Source organism: Poecilia reticulata, chromosome 2 (genome assembly GCF_904066995.2).
Source record: "Poecilia reticulata chromosome 2, P_reticulata-male-v2, whole genome shotgun sequence".
In the NCBI taxonomy this organism is placed as follows: Eukaryota; Metazoa; Chordata; class Actinopteri; order Cyprinodontiformes; family Poeciliidae; genus Poecilia; species Poecilia reticulata.
In genome coordinates, this window is record NC_088831.1 from 11,271,232 (window position 1) to 11,289,549 (window position 18,318).

An 18,318-nucleotide genomic window follows, 5' to 3' on the forward strand; every position below is an offset into this window, starting at 1 on the left:
CTTAAAATCCACCCAAAAACACTTTAAATTTTGTATTTGTAACGTATCATCCTGTAAGAAAAAAAAATCAGAGGTGGACAAAGTACCCAAATATTACACTCATGTAAGAGTAGTACTACGTCAACGTATTTTTACTCAAGTAAAATATAAAAAGTATTTGGTAAAAAGGCTACTGAAGTTACTGATCAAGACATCAATCATTTAATGTTTAAAAATTACATAATCAGATGGAGCAAAATATAAAGTTATGTGGAAATTATGGTATTTTAAAGACCAAAGTCTAAATAATTCATTTATATGACATAATTACAAAAAGTCTAAATAAGGCAAATAAAACATAAAACTTATACAATCTTAACAAAAACTGCTGAAGTTTTTCTGTGTCTGGTGTATTTTTGGTTAAAAATACACCAGAGTGGGTAGAAAGTCCAGAAATTTTACTCAAGTAAGAGTAGAGATACTTCATAATAAAATTACTCAAGTGAAAGTAAAGTAATTTGTTCCCAAACAGTTACTTAAGTAAAAGTAACTGGTTATTAACCATCTCAGGGTATTAGCTGTTGGTGTATACGTGAAACGCCCCCTACCGTCATGTTGTGTTACTGCACCACCCCCTGTCTTCCCGAGAAGCTCTGCCCCCTGTGAAATTCCTGACTGCCAGGGTGATTCCTGGTTACCACGGGCTGCTTCCTACTGTACCTTACCGCGAACTATTTTTTACAATCACTGGATAAATTTCCAACTACGGCACTGATATGATATCTCCGCCGATAAGGGGTGAGTTATGTTTTTATAGCAGCTGATTTACTGTCAGGCGTGTTCCTGCAGATGTGTGTGAAGCTCAGCCTTGTGTGTTATAAATGTCCTGTGTTAATTCCCAACGCGTTTAAAAAATGTGGGTTAGCTCGACTAGCTGCTTGTGCTAACATAACATTAGGGTGAATTTAGGCTCTGCGTGTTTTGAAAGGAAAGACTTAGGAACACGCCCTTGGTGTGTTTCCTACCTGTATGAAAGGGATTGCTTTCAACTTCAAGTGAACGCCTGAAACTGGAGCAGAGCGCACAGACAGCGGCGATTAACCGTATTTATTCACATTTAGACACATTGTTGAATGTCTTGCTAACACATATGCGGGTTTCAAGCGTTTAAATCGAGAAGAAAGTGTTACTGACACTGCGAGAGTAGAGGAAAAGTGAACAGTGCTTCTTCCCACGGTTGAATGGATCCGCATAACCCGGCTGGTGCACCGCAGCTCTGCTGTAAACTGTAACCTGCGGCGGCGGAGTTGACGCTAACTAACGCAATGTAGACCTCCTAGTTTCCGAAAACCAGCTGTAAAAGCAATTTGAACACGACAATGTGATGTAAAATATTTTTTAAAATTGTAGTTGGTGTTATAAATGTGTTATAAAGAAAAAGACATGTTTGTGGTGAGAGAAACCACGAGAGAGGTGACGGTGGGGGAGGCGGAGGGGTACCGGAGGCCACGGTGAAACCGGGGAGTTTCCTGCCTACAGGTTCGCCCTCCACCGGGTCACAGGTAGGGTAAAGCAGGGTTAACCTGCCCCGGTCAGTTGGTTCAACTCTCTAATATCCATATAACTCACCGATAATTTGTTTGTAACCTTTATAACTACTCAACATGGTGAAATTCTCAGTGTATTTAGTTATAATTTTGTTAATATAAGGCGTAATGCAACAAGTGTTATTTCTAAGTAGCAGAAAAGTCACTAATCGAGTCCTCATCTAGTTTGTATAGCTTAAAATCTGTGAAAGTATTTACCCCTTCCTAAATCTAATTTTAATCTAAGTAAAGTAGTTTTTAAAATATTAAATCATTTATAAATGGGAAGAGGATATCCAAACCTAACTACTGGGCTAGTGCTCTGTAGAGAAGTTATTCTCCTTTGTGAATCATCAACTGACCTAAATTATCCAAAATGTTGCAGTTTAGTCTCACAAACCACACACAGACCTAATGAATAAGAAACCATCACATAAAAGCACATACAACTTGAGTCTCAAAGATTTCAAAAAGAAAAACACTACTCTGATCTAAATGATTGGAAGGAAGTGACGTAGAATTTTCTGTTTTATTTCTGCATATACTTACAAGTGCGGCAGACATTTATATTCAGTCCCTTTTCACTCTGAAACCCTCAAGTAGCATACAGAACAACCAGTGGCCTTCAGAAGAAGTATACGTGTAGTTTATAACTCGTCAACCTAGCAATATTAATGTAAATCTTAGATTTTGTCAAATTTTTTTAAGCTAAAAATAAATTCTTTGAAGACGCTTTTGTTATCTGATAAAAGTGAATGAATGTGTGGACTGAGTTGGAAAATCAGCTGATGACCCTTCATTTTGATTGGCACTTCACAATTCAATGCTGCCTTTTCAGTGCTCTTGACTTTAATTTCTTTTGGTTGCAATTTAATATATTTGCTATGAAAAGAGGTAAATACATTCTCCTTGCCATTTTCTTTTAAACACTTGCTCATGCAGTAATCAACATCCGACCTCTGAGCAAGGATCAGCACTCACTAGTTGCCTAGTAACGGCTGAAAAATGCAACAGGTAGAGGCCGACTGTGAATGGAGCATCGGGTTTGGATCGAGTCGCCGTGACATGGCTTTTACTCGCCGCAGACAGGAGTTGATAGTGATCTGTAATTAACATTAGCACAGGTGCATGATAAAGAACAGGCCTAACTGGTCAGATGTGGATTCGGAGTATCCAGTGTGAGCCCCTACTCTGCTTGGCGTCTCCAGCTTTTAATCCGGTGACACTGGAGAATGTTGATTGAATTCCACAGAATCGGCGGCCTTCGTTACCTCAGCGTCCCGTAGAGCATGTGACCGGGTCAGGACTTCCACAGTGACTCGTCCTGGCATGTCTTGTGACCGCTGCCGTTGGTGAGTTACAATCCCCACCGTAGCCCCCATTCGCTCAATTGAAGGTGTTGTTTTGCATGTGCTGGTTGTGTCCTGTTACAGCGTGAGGAGATGTGTTATCGGTGCGATAATAGAGGCAGCGATATGAGGGTGTTATGGGGGCAGGAGGTGAGAGGGAGAGCTGTCACTGAGGCGGGCAAATGAACTGCATGCTGGGAGATTAGAGTAGAATCTTTTCTCACATTAGGTCCTAATTATTATGCCAGTCAATAACTACAGGAGAGATTTTTCAATCATTTTGGCATTTTAACAGCTTCCCACAACTAGAAACTGCATTTGATCTGAGAGTTGTTTTATAGACTCAATATTAATAAATCATACATCCGATGGAACTTTCAATAATTTCACTGAACTCCAAACCTGAACCGCACAGCATTCTGGGAGATGAAGGCAGAGGAAAGGCTTTTGCCGCTCAACCTCTCAAGCAAGGCTGATGGAATCAACTAAGGCAAAGTTCACACTGCAGCCTCAAGTGACCCATTTCCGATTTTTTGTCAAATTGTATTTTTTTAGTTTGGATTTTGGTTCTCCAGTGTGAGCTGAAAGTGTTATGCATGTGCAGTATTGTCACACATAGAGAGCTCAGTGTTTTGCCAGCCGCCATAAAAAAGAAGTAGCGCTCAGTGTTAGCATAAGTAAACATGGTTGCTAACTGTGGAGCACAGCTTACGATTTTGAAGTTGTTGTCCAACTGCAGCCATCATATTAACAACTTAATCTTCATTATAGTCTGTTATGGTTGTTTTTCTTCCTGCATCTGGAGTAGGGACATTTATCAAATATCAATGACTTTCAGGTCGGATGAATGCGACCTGGACGTTCAGATTCAGGTCACATTTGAGGAGATCGGATATGTATTGGATATCCAAGTGGTCTGGGTCGCATTCGAATAAAGTCTGATCTGTGTTAGCTTGATGCATATTGGATGTTTCCCTTTGAGGCGTTCAAGGACATGCTGTTGTGAAACGCCAATTTAGTTTTATTTTTCCTATTTAGTTTTAAGTAATCTCAGACTTTGACACTTTTTGTCTCTCAGTTGGCGGCACCTCATAATCTTGCACAACTTTATGTGGGTCGATCACACAGATTCCCAGTTGTTAACCTTTTCCTGGTCCAGAATGATCCATCATCGTGTCTTTTCTTTGACTGGGTGAGTGGCTCTCATCTGGTTCATTGGACTCCTAATTTGCCACTGTACACCAGAAAACCGGAGGAGCTCTTCCTGTCCTTTCGGTGACTCCTCCACATTCAGAGTGTGCGCCTTCAGAGGTTTAGGACCGGGTCAACCTCCATGGTTCAGTAACTCCTGAACATCTGACCTGCACTGCAGGGTGAGCGCTGCGTCTCCCGTCCAGCCTGTAAAAGTTCATCGCTGCTTTTAGGGAGTGTGGGTCAGTAAGTCCAGCAGGGTGTGACCGAGCCATGTGCCTCCAGGTGTTTTCCTGGAACGACTTTGGAAAGGTCAGCCTCGTAAATTAGTCCCAATCATCTCAGTCTGGAGTGTCACCAGACACATTTAAAATAACAAGGATGTTTGAGTTTGAATATTTTCTTGGTTCATATTGCTGCTTTTGTCTTATTTGATTTTGATTTGAAGAAACAAAACAGCGTTCTTCAGGAGTTAAAGGTTCAGCTGTAATTTGTTGCGAAAGAATAAAAAAGTCATAATTGGAGGTTTCTTTACAGGAAGATCAAACCGGTTCTTCATTCCTGAGAGTTTACAGCTTGAGCCTGTCGTAAAGAGCAATTCAACCAAAAATCACCTAACAAGAAATTGGTCCAACACTAAAAATCACTTTAGAAACTCTTCACTTTCTTTTGAATGTAAAAATTATGAAAAAATGCTGGAAAGATTTGTGTTAAAAGTCAGTTTTAATGCTCCTTTGTTGCATCACTTCTCAAGATCTGTTTAAGATTTATTTAAATCCAAACACACCATAAAGCTGCTCCATTTTGTTTGATAGACGTCTCCAGTAGGGCTGCGTCAAACAATTATTTCATTAATCGATTATTCTGACGATTAATTGATTAATTGAATAAAAGAATTGACAAATTCTGCAGATTTTTCATTGAACCACCTAACTTTTTCTGCAAGATTATAAATATATAAAAAGATGCAAATAAACAAATAATTCAATTCATTTTTTAAATAAGTAAATAAAGATTTTATAACCTAAAATGCAATAACACAGCATTCTTTGATCAGTTGTAGCAACAGGTTCTTCTGCAGCTAAAGAAACAAATGGTTGTATTATCTTTGCACTGTTTTGGCTTAATTGCTGCTCTGTAAATAGCAATTTTTTAAGTCTTTAATTATTCTTCTATTAATGATTAATTGATTGCTAAACTAATTGACAATTAATTCATTGATCGATTAATCATGATTAATCGTTTCAGTCCTAATTTCCACATTCCGCTGTTTTGTTTTTTTTTTTGTCTTTTTTTGGGACAAATGTCACCAGATTATCAATTTGAAACATCCTGATTCGTTATTTCTCTAATAATTAGGTCTAACAAACTTCCCCACAGTATCTCACATATGACACAGGACAGGAAAAAAAGTAACAATTAGAAACATGTGCACTAAGTCGTTGTTTCACTACCTCCAGGTATCAGACGGATTAGTCTCTAGCTCCACTTATCTTCAGGTCAGTTGGTTTGAACAAGCCGGAGAAGATCCTTATCTCTCGCTGCAGCAGTAAAAGTAGTCAGACTAATTCTGTTTGATTGAAGTTTCATGACAATTTGCCAGCATGTTGAGGTGTGAGGTGAAGGCAGTTACATGAATCCACTTGAGCCGCTCTAATCGGAGCCTGCCAGCTGCTTTTATTTGTAAAGTAAAGCCGTGCAGGACTGTTGGTTAACGGTCGCTGACAGCAGATAGCCCGTGGCTCTGGTGTTGTTTTCCCTCTCAAGATGAAAGTATTTCCTTGTCCTCCTGTTAGTGGAAGGTTTTCTGAAGGTGAGGGAGAAAATTTTCTCCGAAGGAAGTTTACCCAGAGTCTTGAGCCTAACGTTGTGATTAAAGTAGGGTGTAATTAAGTGTGTTTCAACATTTTTAATAACAAAAAATCTGCTCCATTTTACTCCCCCACCTATACTATCCCCAATAATATCTGGATCAACTAGTAAGATCCAGCAGGATCTCTCAAGCTTGATCTCTGGCCAATCATTTTGATGGTCTCCTTTTCCTCTACACCACATCTGTCAAACTGAAGGCACAGGGGCCAAATCTGGCCCATTAGAGCTTTTTAAGTGGCCCTCTAGACTCCAAATGGCATCAATAATTCCCTCCACTTTTTCAACAAATCACAAAATCCTGGTCAGTGGGAAAAGAAACACTTAATCAAATGCTGAAGCAAACAGTTATTTATTAATATTTTAACAATTAATGGGTTTTATCAATACATTCAACTGGCCCTTTAAGAACATTCAGATTTTTAATATGTCCCAAACTAAAACTGAGTTTGACATCCCTGCGCTACACGCTGCTGGCGCTACTCTCCTGCAGCTCAGCGGGGGGCCTGGGTTGGTTCCAGGAGAAGGAGATTCCCTTTTCAGCTCCCGATTCACCAACTTGAAGTGGTTCCACTTACCAGACCACATGTGAGAGCTCTGCTGTATCCTGTTACACTTCAGTGTGAAGCTCACAGCCAGATCTCTCTGTGTTGCCTTTGCAGAATGAGTTGAAGCATCTGAGAGGGTCAGCTCAGGAAATTTATCATATACAGAACCAGCTTTTGAGCCAACTGCTCTTGTTGAAACACGATCCTACACTCATTTAACCTGAATAATCCTTCATTTAGTGGCATGTTCTTGTTTTTAAAAGGATTAAATCAGGTGTTTATATTGGAAATTGCTTTGATGATTGCCTTAAACTTTCACACCAAACCGTGGGCTCTGGGAAGAGTTTTCATCTGGCAATTAAAAAGTTGTAGTTTTAATTCCAGCTTGACGAACTCCATTTCATGGCACTACCAATCTGCATGTTGGTGTAAGAAATCATCTTCGAGTGTGAGTGGGTGAATGCAGCTCTGGTCTACAGTGCCCTGATTGGTCTAAACACTCCAAATACACAATCTTACGAAACATTTTTGTTTAGTCTCTAGTGAAAATATCTTAGTACCCTTGAAAAAAGACAGAACGGACTTAGAAGCAACTTTTCAGCAAGATATAAGAGCTGTTTTTAGTAAATAATTCCCTAATATTGTTTTTTTTTAAAGTTCTAGTTCTACTGGCAGATTATTTCACGAGTATTAGTACTTTTTTAACATTTTTGAAGATTTATTGATTTAAAACAAGTTTCTATACCTTGTTGAAAAGTTACTTGTAAGTTAGTTTTGTCTTATTCAAAGTGCATTAAGATATTTGCACTGAAACTAGACAAAACCTAGTGCATGACTGGAGAAAGACTATCTAAATTCAGTCCAATTACCAGTAACTTAAGATCACAACCAGATATTTTCTTTGGACTTATCCTTTTTTCCCACCCTGAACCCAAACTGATCTTGAAGTGCACGGAGCTCTGAGCAGGACTCTCTGGGATCCCAGTGAGACTTTCTGTTACGAACCAGTTAGGGATGGATTTTTAAACATGTGAGCATGAATCAGGTAGTTAAAATGATTTACAAGTTCGAGGATCCCAGTATGCAGTTACTCAACCCTCAAAGCCCTGTGACAACCATGAGAGCGACGCTCACAGAGTGACTCAAATATCAGAATCCTAACCCATGCTACCTCTACTGACCGATTAAGGTTTGTTTTTGGGACTAATCGTGGGGCTAACTCCAGGGTGCAGCGAAGGAAGGCGTATCTCTGCAGAAACTGCATTCGGTTCTTATTTTGGTTGGGTTTTAACTACCTCAGTGCAGTGAGAGGCTGTGATTATGTGTGTACATGTGCGTCCCGCGCCCTCACTACATCAAAGCATGCCTCAAGGTATCTGTGACTCACGCTTTGCCATCCCTCAGAAATATGCAGTTAAATTTGACCCTGAGCCAAACGCGCCACTCGAACAGCTCTTCCCAGCTCTCACGCTGATCTTAGCGATTTACAAATCATGCTTACCCACTTCCTCTGATTGCACCAAAACCAGAGCACTCAATTACCAACCTGTTGTACCAACCTTAACGTAGTTTTGAACACTATGTCGAACAGGTTTAAGGTTTTGCTTTGAGTCTGAGTTGTTCAAAGCTTGGATGGGGCTTCTGGAGATCCCGCTGTCAAGTTATTGACTTGCTAGAGATTTAGATGATTTGGATACGTGTTTTGTTGCTACAACAAAGGCTCTAGCATAATTTTTCCTGAATGTTTCTTTCCAGTGTTGGGTAAGTTGATTTAAATTGTTTGGTTTCTTAGCACTGATTCAGCTTTTACTCATAGGATGCCTTCACATCAGTCAAACTCTCGTCTGTTTGTCAACAAAGTCTTGTTTGTTTGTGGACGTATGAATTCACAATCGAACTGATGTGAAAACTCGGTTTCGGTTCGTTTAAAGTGAACTCTGGTGCAGTTCGAATGTGAATGGAAGCGGACCGGAGGCCGCTCCAAAAGCAGGAAGTTAATTACAATGCAGGACATTCTGGGTCAGCAGAACCTAAACTAATGTGAGAGTTCAGCGCTAGCAGGAGAAATGGGTCGTGGTGTTTTACCAAAGACAAAAGGGAAATCTTACCACTGCTAAATTTGGACACCACAGCATTTTTGTTAGCATTTTGTGTCGCCTCTTGTCTTCAGAGGTTTTTGTGTCATTTCCGTTGGTAGTTCTTGGTTCAGCCAACTGGACAGGAGTCGCCTTGTCCAGCTGTCGTTGCAGATTGATGATGGTGGTTGATGTTAGTCAACAAGACAGTCAATGAATGCAGGCTGCTGCAGTGTGCAACCACTCGTGGTTTCAAACAAACGGGGAAGAACAGCGCAGAAAACAACGTGTGCTTCATATCTAGAATATAGACTTGATAGAGTTGCTGCAGTGAAGTTGTGCCTTAGATGTTGCGTACAGTTCTCCATTTATCCTGATCGTCTTCATTTGCATGAATTGGAGGAACTTTTCTTTTCTCTTCAGGACTGAAGTGTTTATTTTATCTGAAGTGCTCAGCTGGAGGGGAACCTGTTTAGAGCTGCTGTAACATTTCTGTCAGAACAGGAAACGCTGATTGACAATGCAGCTGCAGAGCAACATCTGAGCGTTTTGCATGAGGGGGAATAAACAGGCGTGATGTGGACGGATGTGAGTCGAATGCTTGATTTCATCTTTACTCCCGTCGGACGCCGTTTCCTCCTCCTCGCCTCCCTTAGTCTCTGACGGATTCTTTTCGCGTTGTGAATTGAAATTTCCCTCATCCTGGTTTTCCCTCTCTGCAGGTTGATGTTTCCGCAGCGGGCGCCCGCAGGGTCGCTTTCCAGCCTGACCGCCGCTGTCAGCTCTCCGCCGCCGGCCCCCTGAGCGGGCCGATCGATCGCCTCAGAGCTTAACGAGACAAGCGCGCCGGGTTCCGCCGCGTCTGCCAGCGGTCGAGCGGAGCGGCCTCCGCATTGCCTGGAGCCGGCTGGCCTCCGTTGCCATGGATACGGAGTCCACCTACTCCGGCTATTCCCATTACTCCGGGCGCTCCCGGGGATCGCACAGGCACGGGTAAGACTAAATCCTGCTGGTTAATTATTTAACCTTCAGAGAAGTTGGGACTGATGAATCCCAGCTTTGATTCGGCACTGATGTCATTGACAAGTGATTATTTATTATTGATGAGGGGGGAAAAAAATCCACATTTCTTCAGCCATGTTGATGTTTGGGACATAAAACAACCACCAGGTTCCTCCTGGAAAAGTCTGGAATTTGGTTTGCAGTTTCCAGGTCTGGTTAATGGAAAACAAAACAGTTTATAGAAAAATGTTTATATTTGCAGATGTTATTGTTCCTTCGTTCTTTCCTCACTTTTTTCCTTGTCTTTATTTCAGTTCTTCATATAATCCTTTGGTTCTTTCTATCTTCCCTCCTTGTTCTCAGAAACTCAGCGTTGCTATTTTGCAAAACTGACTTACAATATATATGAGCTTCTTTTAACTCAATAAAATACTTGTTCCATTGGCAGATTATTTCACTTTTAGCAAGTCATGTTCCCCATGTTATTGGAGAAATAACCTGCAAAAGGAACTAGTAGTTTTTCATCAATATTAAGAAGTTATTTACTTATCACAGACTCCTATATCTTGCTGGAAAGTTATTTGTAAGTCAGTTCTGTCTTATTTCAAGTGCACTAAGATAAAAAAATACTTGGTAAGATTTAGTGTTTTTGTAGTGTAATAACTAATCGGACCAACCAGTCAAGAATAAAACCAAGAAGTTCTTGATGATCAATCAGCCAGAGTTTCTACTTCTCCTCTCTCGCGTCTCTGCAGACCCATAATCCCATGGGGGACATCAGTCTGTCAGAACCCAAATGGACGTGGTTGACAGGTTTGGTGGGGGGAGGACAGGTGCTGAGGAGGCCTCACTGACTGACTGCGCTGCTGGATTGTCTGTCACATGCCGCCCTGCTTCTCTCCCTCTCCTGCTGCCACCTGTTGCCTCTCATGTCGTCTGCAGCTCCTCTTCCTCCTCTTCCTCCCGCCCCGTTCAGCACAGAGTGCAGGGCAGCTTGGGTTGTAGTGGTTTGGAGTTTTTCATATAGTTTTGTTTTACTTTGTTGTCACTTTCTAGTCAATCAAATCATAAAAACACAGAAAAATACAAATATTCATGTTTCAAAAGCAAATCTAAACAGGTGGGTTTTGAGTCTGGATTTAAAGGAAGTCAGTGTTTCGGCTGTTTTGCAGTTTTCAGATTTTTGGTGCATAGAAGATGAAATTTCAGTTTTCATTATTGCGTTAGTTTTAGTTAACGTAATAACTTTGTTGCAGGCGTGTCACTCCCGAAATACAAGTTTTCCTCCAAACGTGACATTAATCTCACCTGAAAATTGGAAAAGCAGCATATGGGCCCTGCATCCAGGCTCCATCGCTCTCCTCTGTTCTTCCTCCCTGTGCCAAAATTACCGGCTGTCCCCTGATTTCATAAAGAAAACCCTAGATTGTTTCCTTTGATAGTTCTTCTGAAGGTAATCTCTTTACACGCCAGATCACTGCTGTCTAATTACTCTGATGCCAGATCCTGACAAATACGAGCTGCTTTGTCTCTTTTTTTTCTTTGGTGCCTTTGGATGTTAAAGTTTTTCCATAGTTTGTCTTTTTACAACCACAGCCTTTTATTTATAAAAAAGCTACAAAGCTAATTTAGGTTTTTGCTTTTGGAGTCCTTCCCTCCTTCAGTAGTGAATGTTTAAATGATTGGTTAGTCGAACATCTCATATTAGCAGCTGCTCATGTGGAAAATTAGTTCATTTCATTGGTATTAGTCCAATTTACAGAGCAGCACTCAGCGCTGAGATGGAGCCGAGAAGCTGGGGCTAATTTATGCATCTGCAGCTGTAAAAGCACATGCAGGCGGAAGAGACACGGTTTTTAAAAGCTAAATGTTTCAGTTGGTTGATTTTTAGTTTGGAAGCAAATTGAATTAATCACACTGGAAGTTTAAACCTTTTACTTCTAACTAAAGGACTAGGAACGTTTCATCTGATCAGATAAGTCACATGAGGGGTTCCACATGGTTCAATCCTGGCATCCCTTATATTTCATATCTACATGCTCCTTCAAGCTCTGGTTATAGCAAGAAATAAAATTAGTTACCATAACTACGCAGATGATACACAGCTCTACATTCAAACACCGAACAGATACTTAGTACAAATCAGAAGAGAAAAAAAATTGAAGGAACGATCTACAATCACCTCATGGTTTTAGTTATTACAGCTGGAAACTAAAGGCCAGGTCTGAAATCTGACCTGAACCTTCAGGGACACATAAAGACAGTTACAAAGTTGGTCTTCTACCACCTGAAGAACATTTCTAGGATTAAAAGACTTAATTTCTCAGCACAATAAACCACATCCATGTATTTATCTTTAGCTACATTGATTACTGTAGCAGTGTCTTCACAGGTCTGGCTAAAAAATCAATCAGATCCAGAATGCTGCTGCTGGCGTTCTGACTAAAACCAGGACGATAGAGCACATCATTCCATTTCTAAAATCCTTACACTGAAGAACCAAACATGGTGAAGCAGCATTCAGCTTCTATGCACCACAAATCTGGAACAAACTAACAGGAAACACTGAGTTAATGTGAATAAAGGCTAAAAACCACCTGTTTAGAGCTGACTTTGATTCATAATAATTGGAACATCAATCAATATATTTGATGATGATTGTGATGATGGTATTAGACAAAATTAAATGTTGTTTTACTCAAACATGTTAAATGTTGTTTTCTCTCTTCTTTAAAAAAAAAAAAGAAGAGAGAACGTGACATCATTTCCAAAGTTTTCCATTCAGGTTTATGTATGAGTTTAGATGATTGTATTGCCCTCCGGTTCTGGCTCACAGGTGTCTCGGTTGCAATGCCTGAGAAGAAGAGATGGACATTTTGGTCCACAGAGAGTCTGGCATGTCATCCTGGTTGGCCGCGCTATTTCAGGAGTCGGCCTCGGATTGTGGAGGAAGTGATGCTTCTTCCCCAGTTTGCCAGATTTTTCCAGCTCTCGCAAAGCCCCTTCTCTAATTTTTCCACTTTAGCCTTTCCAAGAAGTCACAGTCATTTCCGGGATCCACGCCGAAAAGTCAGAATCCATTAATCAAACCGGAGCTCGGCACGGTAGCAAACCAAAGCAGCCAGCTGCTTGCTGATGAGGCTGTGGGAAAGGTGGAGAGGTGATCTTGTAGAAGAGATGAATATGGGCAGTGGAGAAGGTGAAGGTGTGGCAGAGTGTTTAGGTAAAACAGGGTATTTTTAAACCGTGGTGGTGAGCTTTTTTATCAGATGAGTCATTTTAATACACTCATCTGAAAATGCAACCCAAAAATTACTTTCAACAGAAAAATTACCTGATGTTAAAGTGTGTCCTGCTGTTCAAATCGTTAAACTTGAAGGTCAAACTATAGACCCGTTGCAGAGTCATGTTACACATGCACAAAATCCTGCCTCCATATTCCTGCTGGAGGCAAGAAGCTGCTCGCTAACAATGACTAGCATTGGTTGTAGCTGTTGTCAATAGATCATGTACGCCTGATATATAAACAAAAAAGGGACGCAGTGCTTTGCTACTAACTGTCAACACTACAACAACTAAATAACAAGGTCAGGAAAAAGTTTTAATTCAGAAAAAAACAGCGATGGGGAGGGAAGTAGCTCAGTCATGCTAGCTTGACTATGACAACCTTAACATGTAGATGTGAAGTGGAATTTGATGTATTTCAGTTCAGTTACAAAATAAAAAAAGGCGACTTAAATACACCAGCTGTGACAGATCATCAGTAGAGCATGCGCTTAAATTAGCTAGCCTACCACAGCAGTGTTAAATTAGCCAAAGCACCAGTAGCTAATTTGTGTTTGTTTAGCTATAAATGTGCAAATATAGGCTGTATATATGAAGTTTTTTATAAAAGAAAAACTTCATTCTGAAGGTGTGACGGCTTTTATTTTGCGCCACTATCAGTTACATGCAGTTGAATCCTCTGACTCGGGTATTTTGAAGTGTCTTTTGTCACTTCCTCCTCCCTGCTTCTCCTCTGTAGCTGCTTCCTGATGTTCCCCAGCGTTTCTCCTGATTTTCATAAAGACTTTGAAGTCTTCAGCGAGCGCTGCTGCTGCTTCTTCCACAGCGCTCCGCTCCAATTAATCAGCATAATCAGTGCCAGAGTTTGACTGATGATCTCTCCCTCCAGAATAACCATCACCACAGTGATTAGGGCAGTTGTAATAATATTTAAAGTAATAATGATGGTGGTAATGTATTTAAAGGCTTCCATCACCGTCCTAATCTGCTGGATTTATATAAGAGCATGTCAGTCTGCAGCTGCAGGCTATTCAAACTCTGCTGCCTTTTTCTTTCTTTCTTTCTGTGTGAACGAATAACAGCGGCTGAGACTTTCTGTAGGAAACCAGGAGCGTATTCAAAAGGAAGTGCAGGAAGAGACGCTGGAAACGCCCTGTAGTCACATCCAGAGCGACTCTAGTGAACTGTTGTATTTCCACTGCTGTCAATCACTCTGCTTCCTCCGCTCTCCCCTGCAGCCAGGATATCCTCTGCGCTTTGGAGACTCCGTCAGAGGTTTTTATTGATGGTTGCTGTTTACAAGCAGCAGATCTGATTATTTTAATGGGTTTTTCAACTTTGACCACAGTAATGGCTGCACAGGCTTTCAGAGGCAGACTTGATGCTCTATTCTGATTTTTTTGTTGTTGCTCAAATTACATTTTTCTTCTTTTATTTTTTTTGATTGTTCAAACTACTACAATAATTAAATGCGACCGCAATCAGACTTGTGTTACAACCCCAAAGTACGGTGGCCCTGAGGTGCAAACCACTTCCACAAATATTAACTATGCTAAATGTTATTGTGTTTTTGCAATTTGTAGATTTACTGATTTGTTGAAGTGGTTTGAGCCTCAAGGCCACCGTAGAAAAAAAAAACATAAACGTCACACAGCGGCGCAATGTTTACATCAGTGGTCCCCAAACTACGGCCCGCGGGCCGGATCCGGCCCGCCTCCACATTTGGTCCAGCCCCCTGAACAATACCAGAGAGCATTGATTTTTTTTCATATATTGTATTTTCCGGGTTATGTGTGGATTTTTCTTCAACCACCAGGGGGCTCTTTAGCAGGAAGTGTGTCCTGTAAACTGTGGGTGTTTTGTTTTGCATGGCGCATTGCTGCCATCTGTTGGACTTTTAGGGAACTGCTTGACTTTTATGTTATTTAATCAGTACGGTTGTTTGCTAGCGGTAGAGCAGATGAACACACGTGTTTGTTATGAACGCCGCATTCCAGGTCGAAGCAATGCCTGTAAGTAGCAGCTTATACTTCAAAATGAGCCTTTATGTTAACATATGAGGAATTCATATGTTAAAGTTACTTTCCCTCAATGGAATATATACTAGTCCCACCCCCCCCATCAACAATTTCAGGCAGCGCAGGTGATAAACGTGTAACACTTTTTCTGATACAAACTGACTCCGGCCCCCACCAGAGAAGGGAAAAGTTATGTGGCCCTCAGAGGAAAAAGTTTGGGGACCACTGGTTTACATAATCACTTTTATGATTATACTTATTACGATTTACCCAACAGTCATAGTATTTTATTTATGCACTTGTTTTTATTTAAAATTGTTTTTTCCTTCTTCGTCTTTTACAATTTCTGTTGTAGGAGTAGACTGACAAAATTGTCTATGAATCGATGTTAAAGTTTTAAAGTAAAGACAGAGGAAGCTACGAAAAAAGAAAGCTCAACTTCTTTTAGTAGCTAAGTTTGACTTGCATTTTTCTGCAACTACTGTAGAGAAATCAGAACCAGCAGTGACATAATTTCAGTTTTCATAAGTATAGTTTTTATAGCCACTGTTTATAAGCAATTAATTGTATGATAAATTAAAACTAGCTCAATAATTTCCTTTTTGACAGTAGGCAAGAGATCATAATCCATTTTATTTATGGTTTTGGCAGTTTGTGGCTTTTATCTTTTGTTTTTTGATTGTGTTTTATTTTAGATATTTAAAATGTCTTCCAGTGTGTCGTGTTTAGCAGAAATTAAAATGTACAGCGTCTAGCATGTCTCAGGTCAGTAATGTTAAAGTCGGATAAAATGCAACATGCCTGTTCAGATCGTACCACATCGGGACAGTGGCGCAAATTTCTTTTTGTATTTTCATTCGGTGAAAAGATCAGAATTTGTCACCAAAACAGTCATGCTGTGTGAACGTAGCTTTAGCAATTTTTCCTGCATTTATCTCCATTTTCTCATTAAATCTGATGAAGAAAAGCTTCTCTCCAGCATCATACGGCCACTTCCATGCTTCGCTGTAATCCTCTTCTGATATTTGGTGGTTTAGTTGGTCAGTCACATAAAATCCCAGTAAATCCATTAAGATCTGTGGTTTTAATGAGACCTAGAGCATATACTGTCCTTCTCAGACAGTTTGAGTTTATTCTGCGCTGCAGCTTGCTTTACCTTAGAGCCTGCAGGCGGAGGAAACAGATGAGGGATTAGCGAGGCTTTCCTCCGCTAATGGAACAAGTGAGTGGGGGAATCGGGCCACGTGGGGATCAGGTTACCTGCCATTCACAGTCTACGCTGGATTAATGACTGGAGAGGCACAGACTCCACCAGAAACTGTATTTTAATTCTAATTAATTAAAGCTTTTAATAGGAAGAAAGATAAAATAATATTTAATACGGTCATTTTCTTTCATTTTTTGCCAGATTCTAAAATCTGGCAGGCAAAGAGAGCAGCCTTGAACGGTTTTATTCCATCTGTACTTTTTAAATGCGTAGAAGAAGAGCATTTGTTGCTTATTGTGTGTTTGGGGCTCAACACTGCCCCCTATCAGTGAGGCACGGTACTTTGTGCCGCATTTTCACTGTACAGAAAGACTAAATATGACAAACATTCAGTACATGTGTGAAACAGCACCCCTAGTGGTGATGCACAGTACTGCACTGGCTCAACACGGGTTTTCCAACACAAACCGCATCAATTGACCAGTTATGGTCAAAATGGCCTGAACTGATTTTCTCTTATTGTTGTTAGCATCTACTTTGCTTCTCACGTTCTTATTCTTCCTCATCAGGATTACAGGTCACACAGATGGAGTAAAACCAGAGGAATGATGGGGCCCAACATGATTCCTTTGTTTTTCCTCTTCCAGGGAGCGAAGTCGGGACCGGCACAAGTCGCGCAGCAAAGACAGTCGTTCGGAGAAGTCCGTCACCATCAACACGCTGCCCGCCGAGCCGCTGCTGGGTGACTCCTCGCTACGGGGCGAAAAGGTCCAGGTGAGACGGCGCCGTTCACCCGCCGGCTGCTGTAAGCTGCTTGAGCCGGCCGCTCTGATTTGGAGGGGATTTGAGGAGATTTATCGGTTAAATGAGCTGGAGAGTTGTGGTGCGACGGGCCATCTGGTGCGTCGGGCCGGTCCACTTTCCGGTGAACCCAACAGGAAGCCTGGAGCAGACAAACGGGATCCGGAGGCAGAACGCCGCCTCAGCTGATAGCAGAGCTCTGCTTGATCCTGTTTGTGGACTCAGCAGATTCTGGGTTTGGATGCAGGAACCGGGTCAGTGTGACCGTTAGAACCCCTGTAGAATGGACCTGGCCAAGCTGAAGCCAAAGCTGCAGCTTTTTACCATCAGTCTAATAGAAAAACCCTAAAATCATGCGGATTCGGACGTCTGCAGACGCAAATGATGGATTATGTGATGGATTATTTGGTAAAGGACACGTTTAAGGTAGGATTCTTAATGTTTAGGATTGGCAGATTGTAACTATCTGCTCGTGTTTAAACTTAAAATCTGGATCCGATTGTGTTGTTTGGACTGAGATAAAAGCCAGCTGACAGGTGGATCAGAGAGCAGCGCCTCGGTCGGCGTGTTGAGACGCGACTGCAGAGGTTTCACTGCAGGGCTACAAACAGCCTCAGTCCAACAACAGCAGCTCTGCAAACCTCAGCTGCTAGTCTGTCCTGTTTTCAACCTTTAAAGCAAACGCTGCTGCTGCTGCTGCTTAGACACATTCAGGTGTGATAGACAGGGGGGAAAAAGCTTTTATAAATCAGAATCGTGTTTCTATTCCAGTTCAGTCAGAGTTTTAGCTGACCCAGTTTTGTTGCTGCTGAATAATAATCCTCTAATCCTGAATCAGTTACACTGATGTTTTAGTGATAATTGCTCCTGATGGGATGGTTTTTCTAAACTTTCCTCTCACTTGGCCAAAATAAACAGACGTTCAGATCCAGGGATGTTTCTGAAGCAGTTTGGCCTTCATGACCTCATGGAAAGAAATTCTTCCTTTTGTTCATTGAAATTAAATTATTTCTGAGATTAAATGTCTGAAATTTAGTTATCTTAATTTTATATCTTTCTCGGTAGGATTTTTTTATTTCTTTCTGTCTTTATTCATCTTTCTCTGTTTTGTCATCCTTTCTTTCTCTTTCTTTCTTTGCATTTCTCTTTTCTTTCTCTATCTTTGCTCATTTCTCACTCTCTTCATTTCTTTTCCTTTGTCTTTCATTCTGTCTTTTATTTCTGCTTTTCGTTTTTATTGTCTTCCTGTCCTTTTTCTGTTTTTTTGTTTCATTTGTTTCTGTTTTTTTCTTTTCTCTTGCTCATTTTTTCTTTCTATTGTTCTTTCTTCCTTTTCTTTCTCTTTTTTGTCTTTCTGTCTTTTTTCTCTTCTTTATTTTCTATCTTTTTCTTGTCTTTCTTCCTTTCT

The 18,318-nt window shown here is 40.8% G+C and overlaps 1 protein-coding gene across 3 annotated transcripts in view; it reads left to right on the top strand.

Moving 5' to 3' along the window:
• Positions 1 to 434: 434 nt before the first annotated feature.
• Positions 435 to 18,318, top strand: part of LOC103476653 (vang-like protein 1) — a 39,802-nt gene continuing 21,918 nt past the window's right edge. Inside the window, exons 1-3 of one of the 3 annotated variants that reach the window (XM_008429130.3) lie at positions 435 to 777; positions 9,320 to 9,590; positions 16,757 to 16,883. In XM_008429130.3, coding sequence (XP_008427352.2) covers positions 9,520 to 9,590; positions 16,757 to 16,883 — 198 coding nt within the window. In that variant the 5' untranslated portion in view covers positions 435 to 777; positions 9,320 to 9,519. Of the gene's footprint in view, positions 778 to 2,601; positions 2,918 to 9,319; positions 9,591 to 16,756; positions 16,884 to 16,912; positions 17,337 to 18,318 lie in introns of those variants that run through there. The other 2 variants (XM_017307923.2, XM_008429154.3) reach the window with 2 other exon arrangements.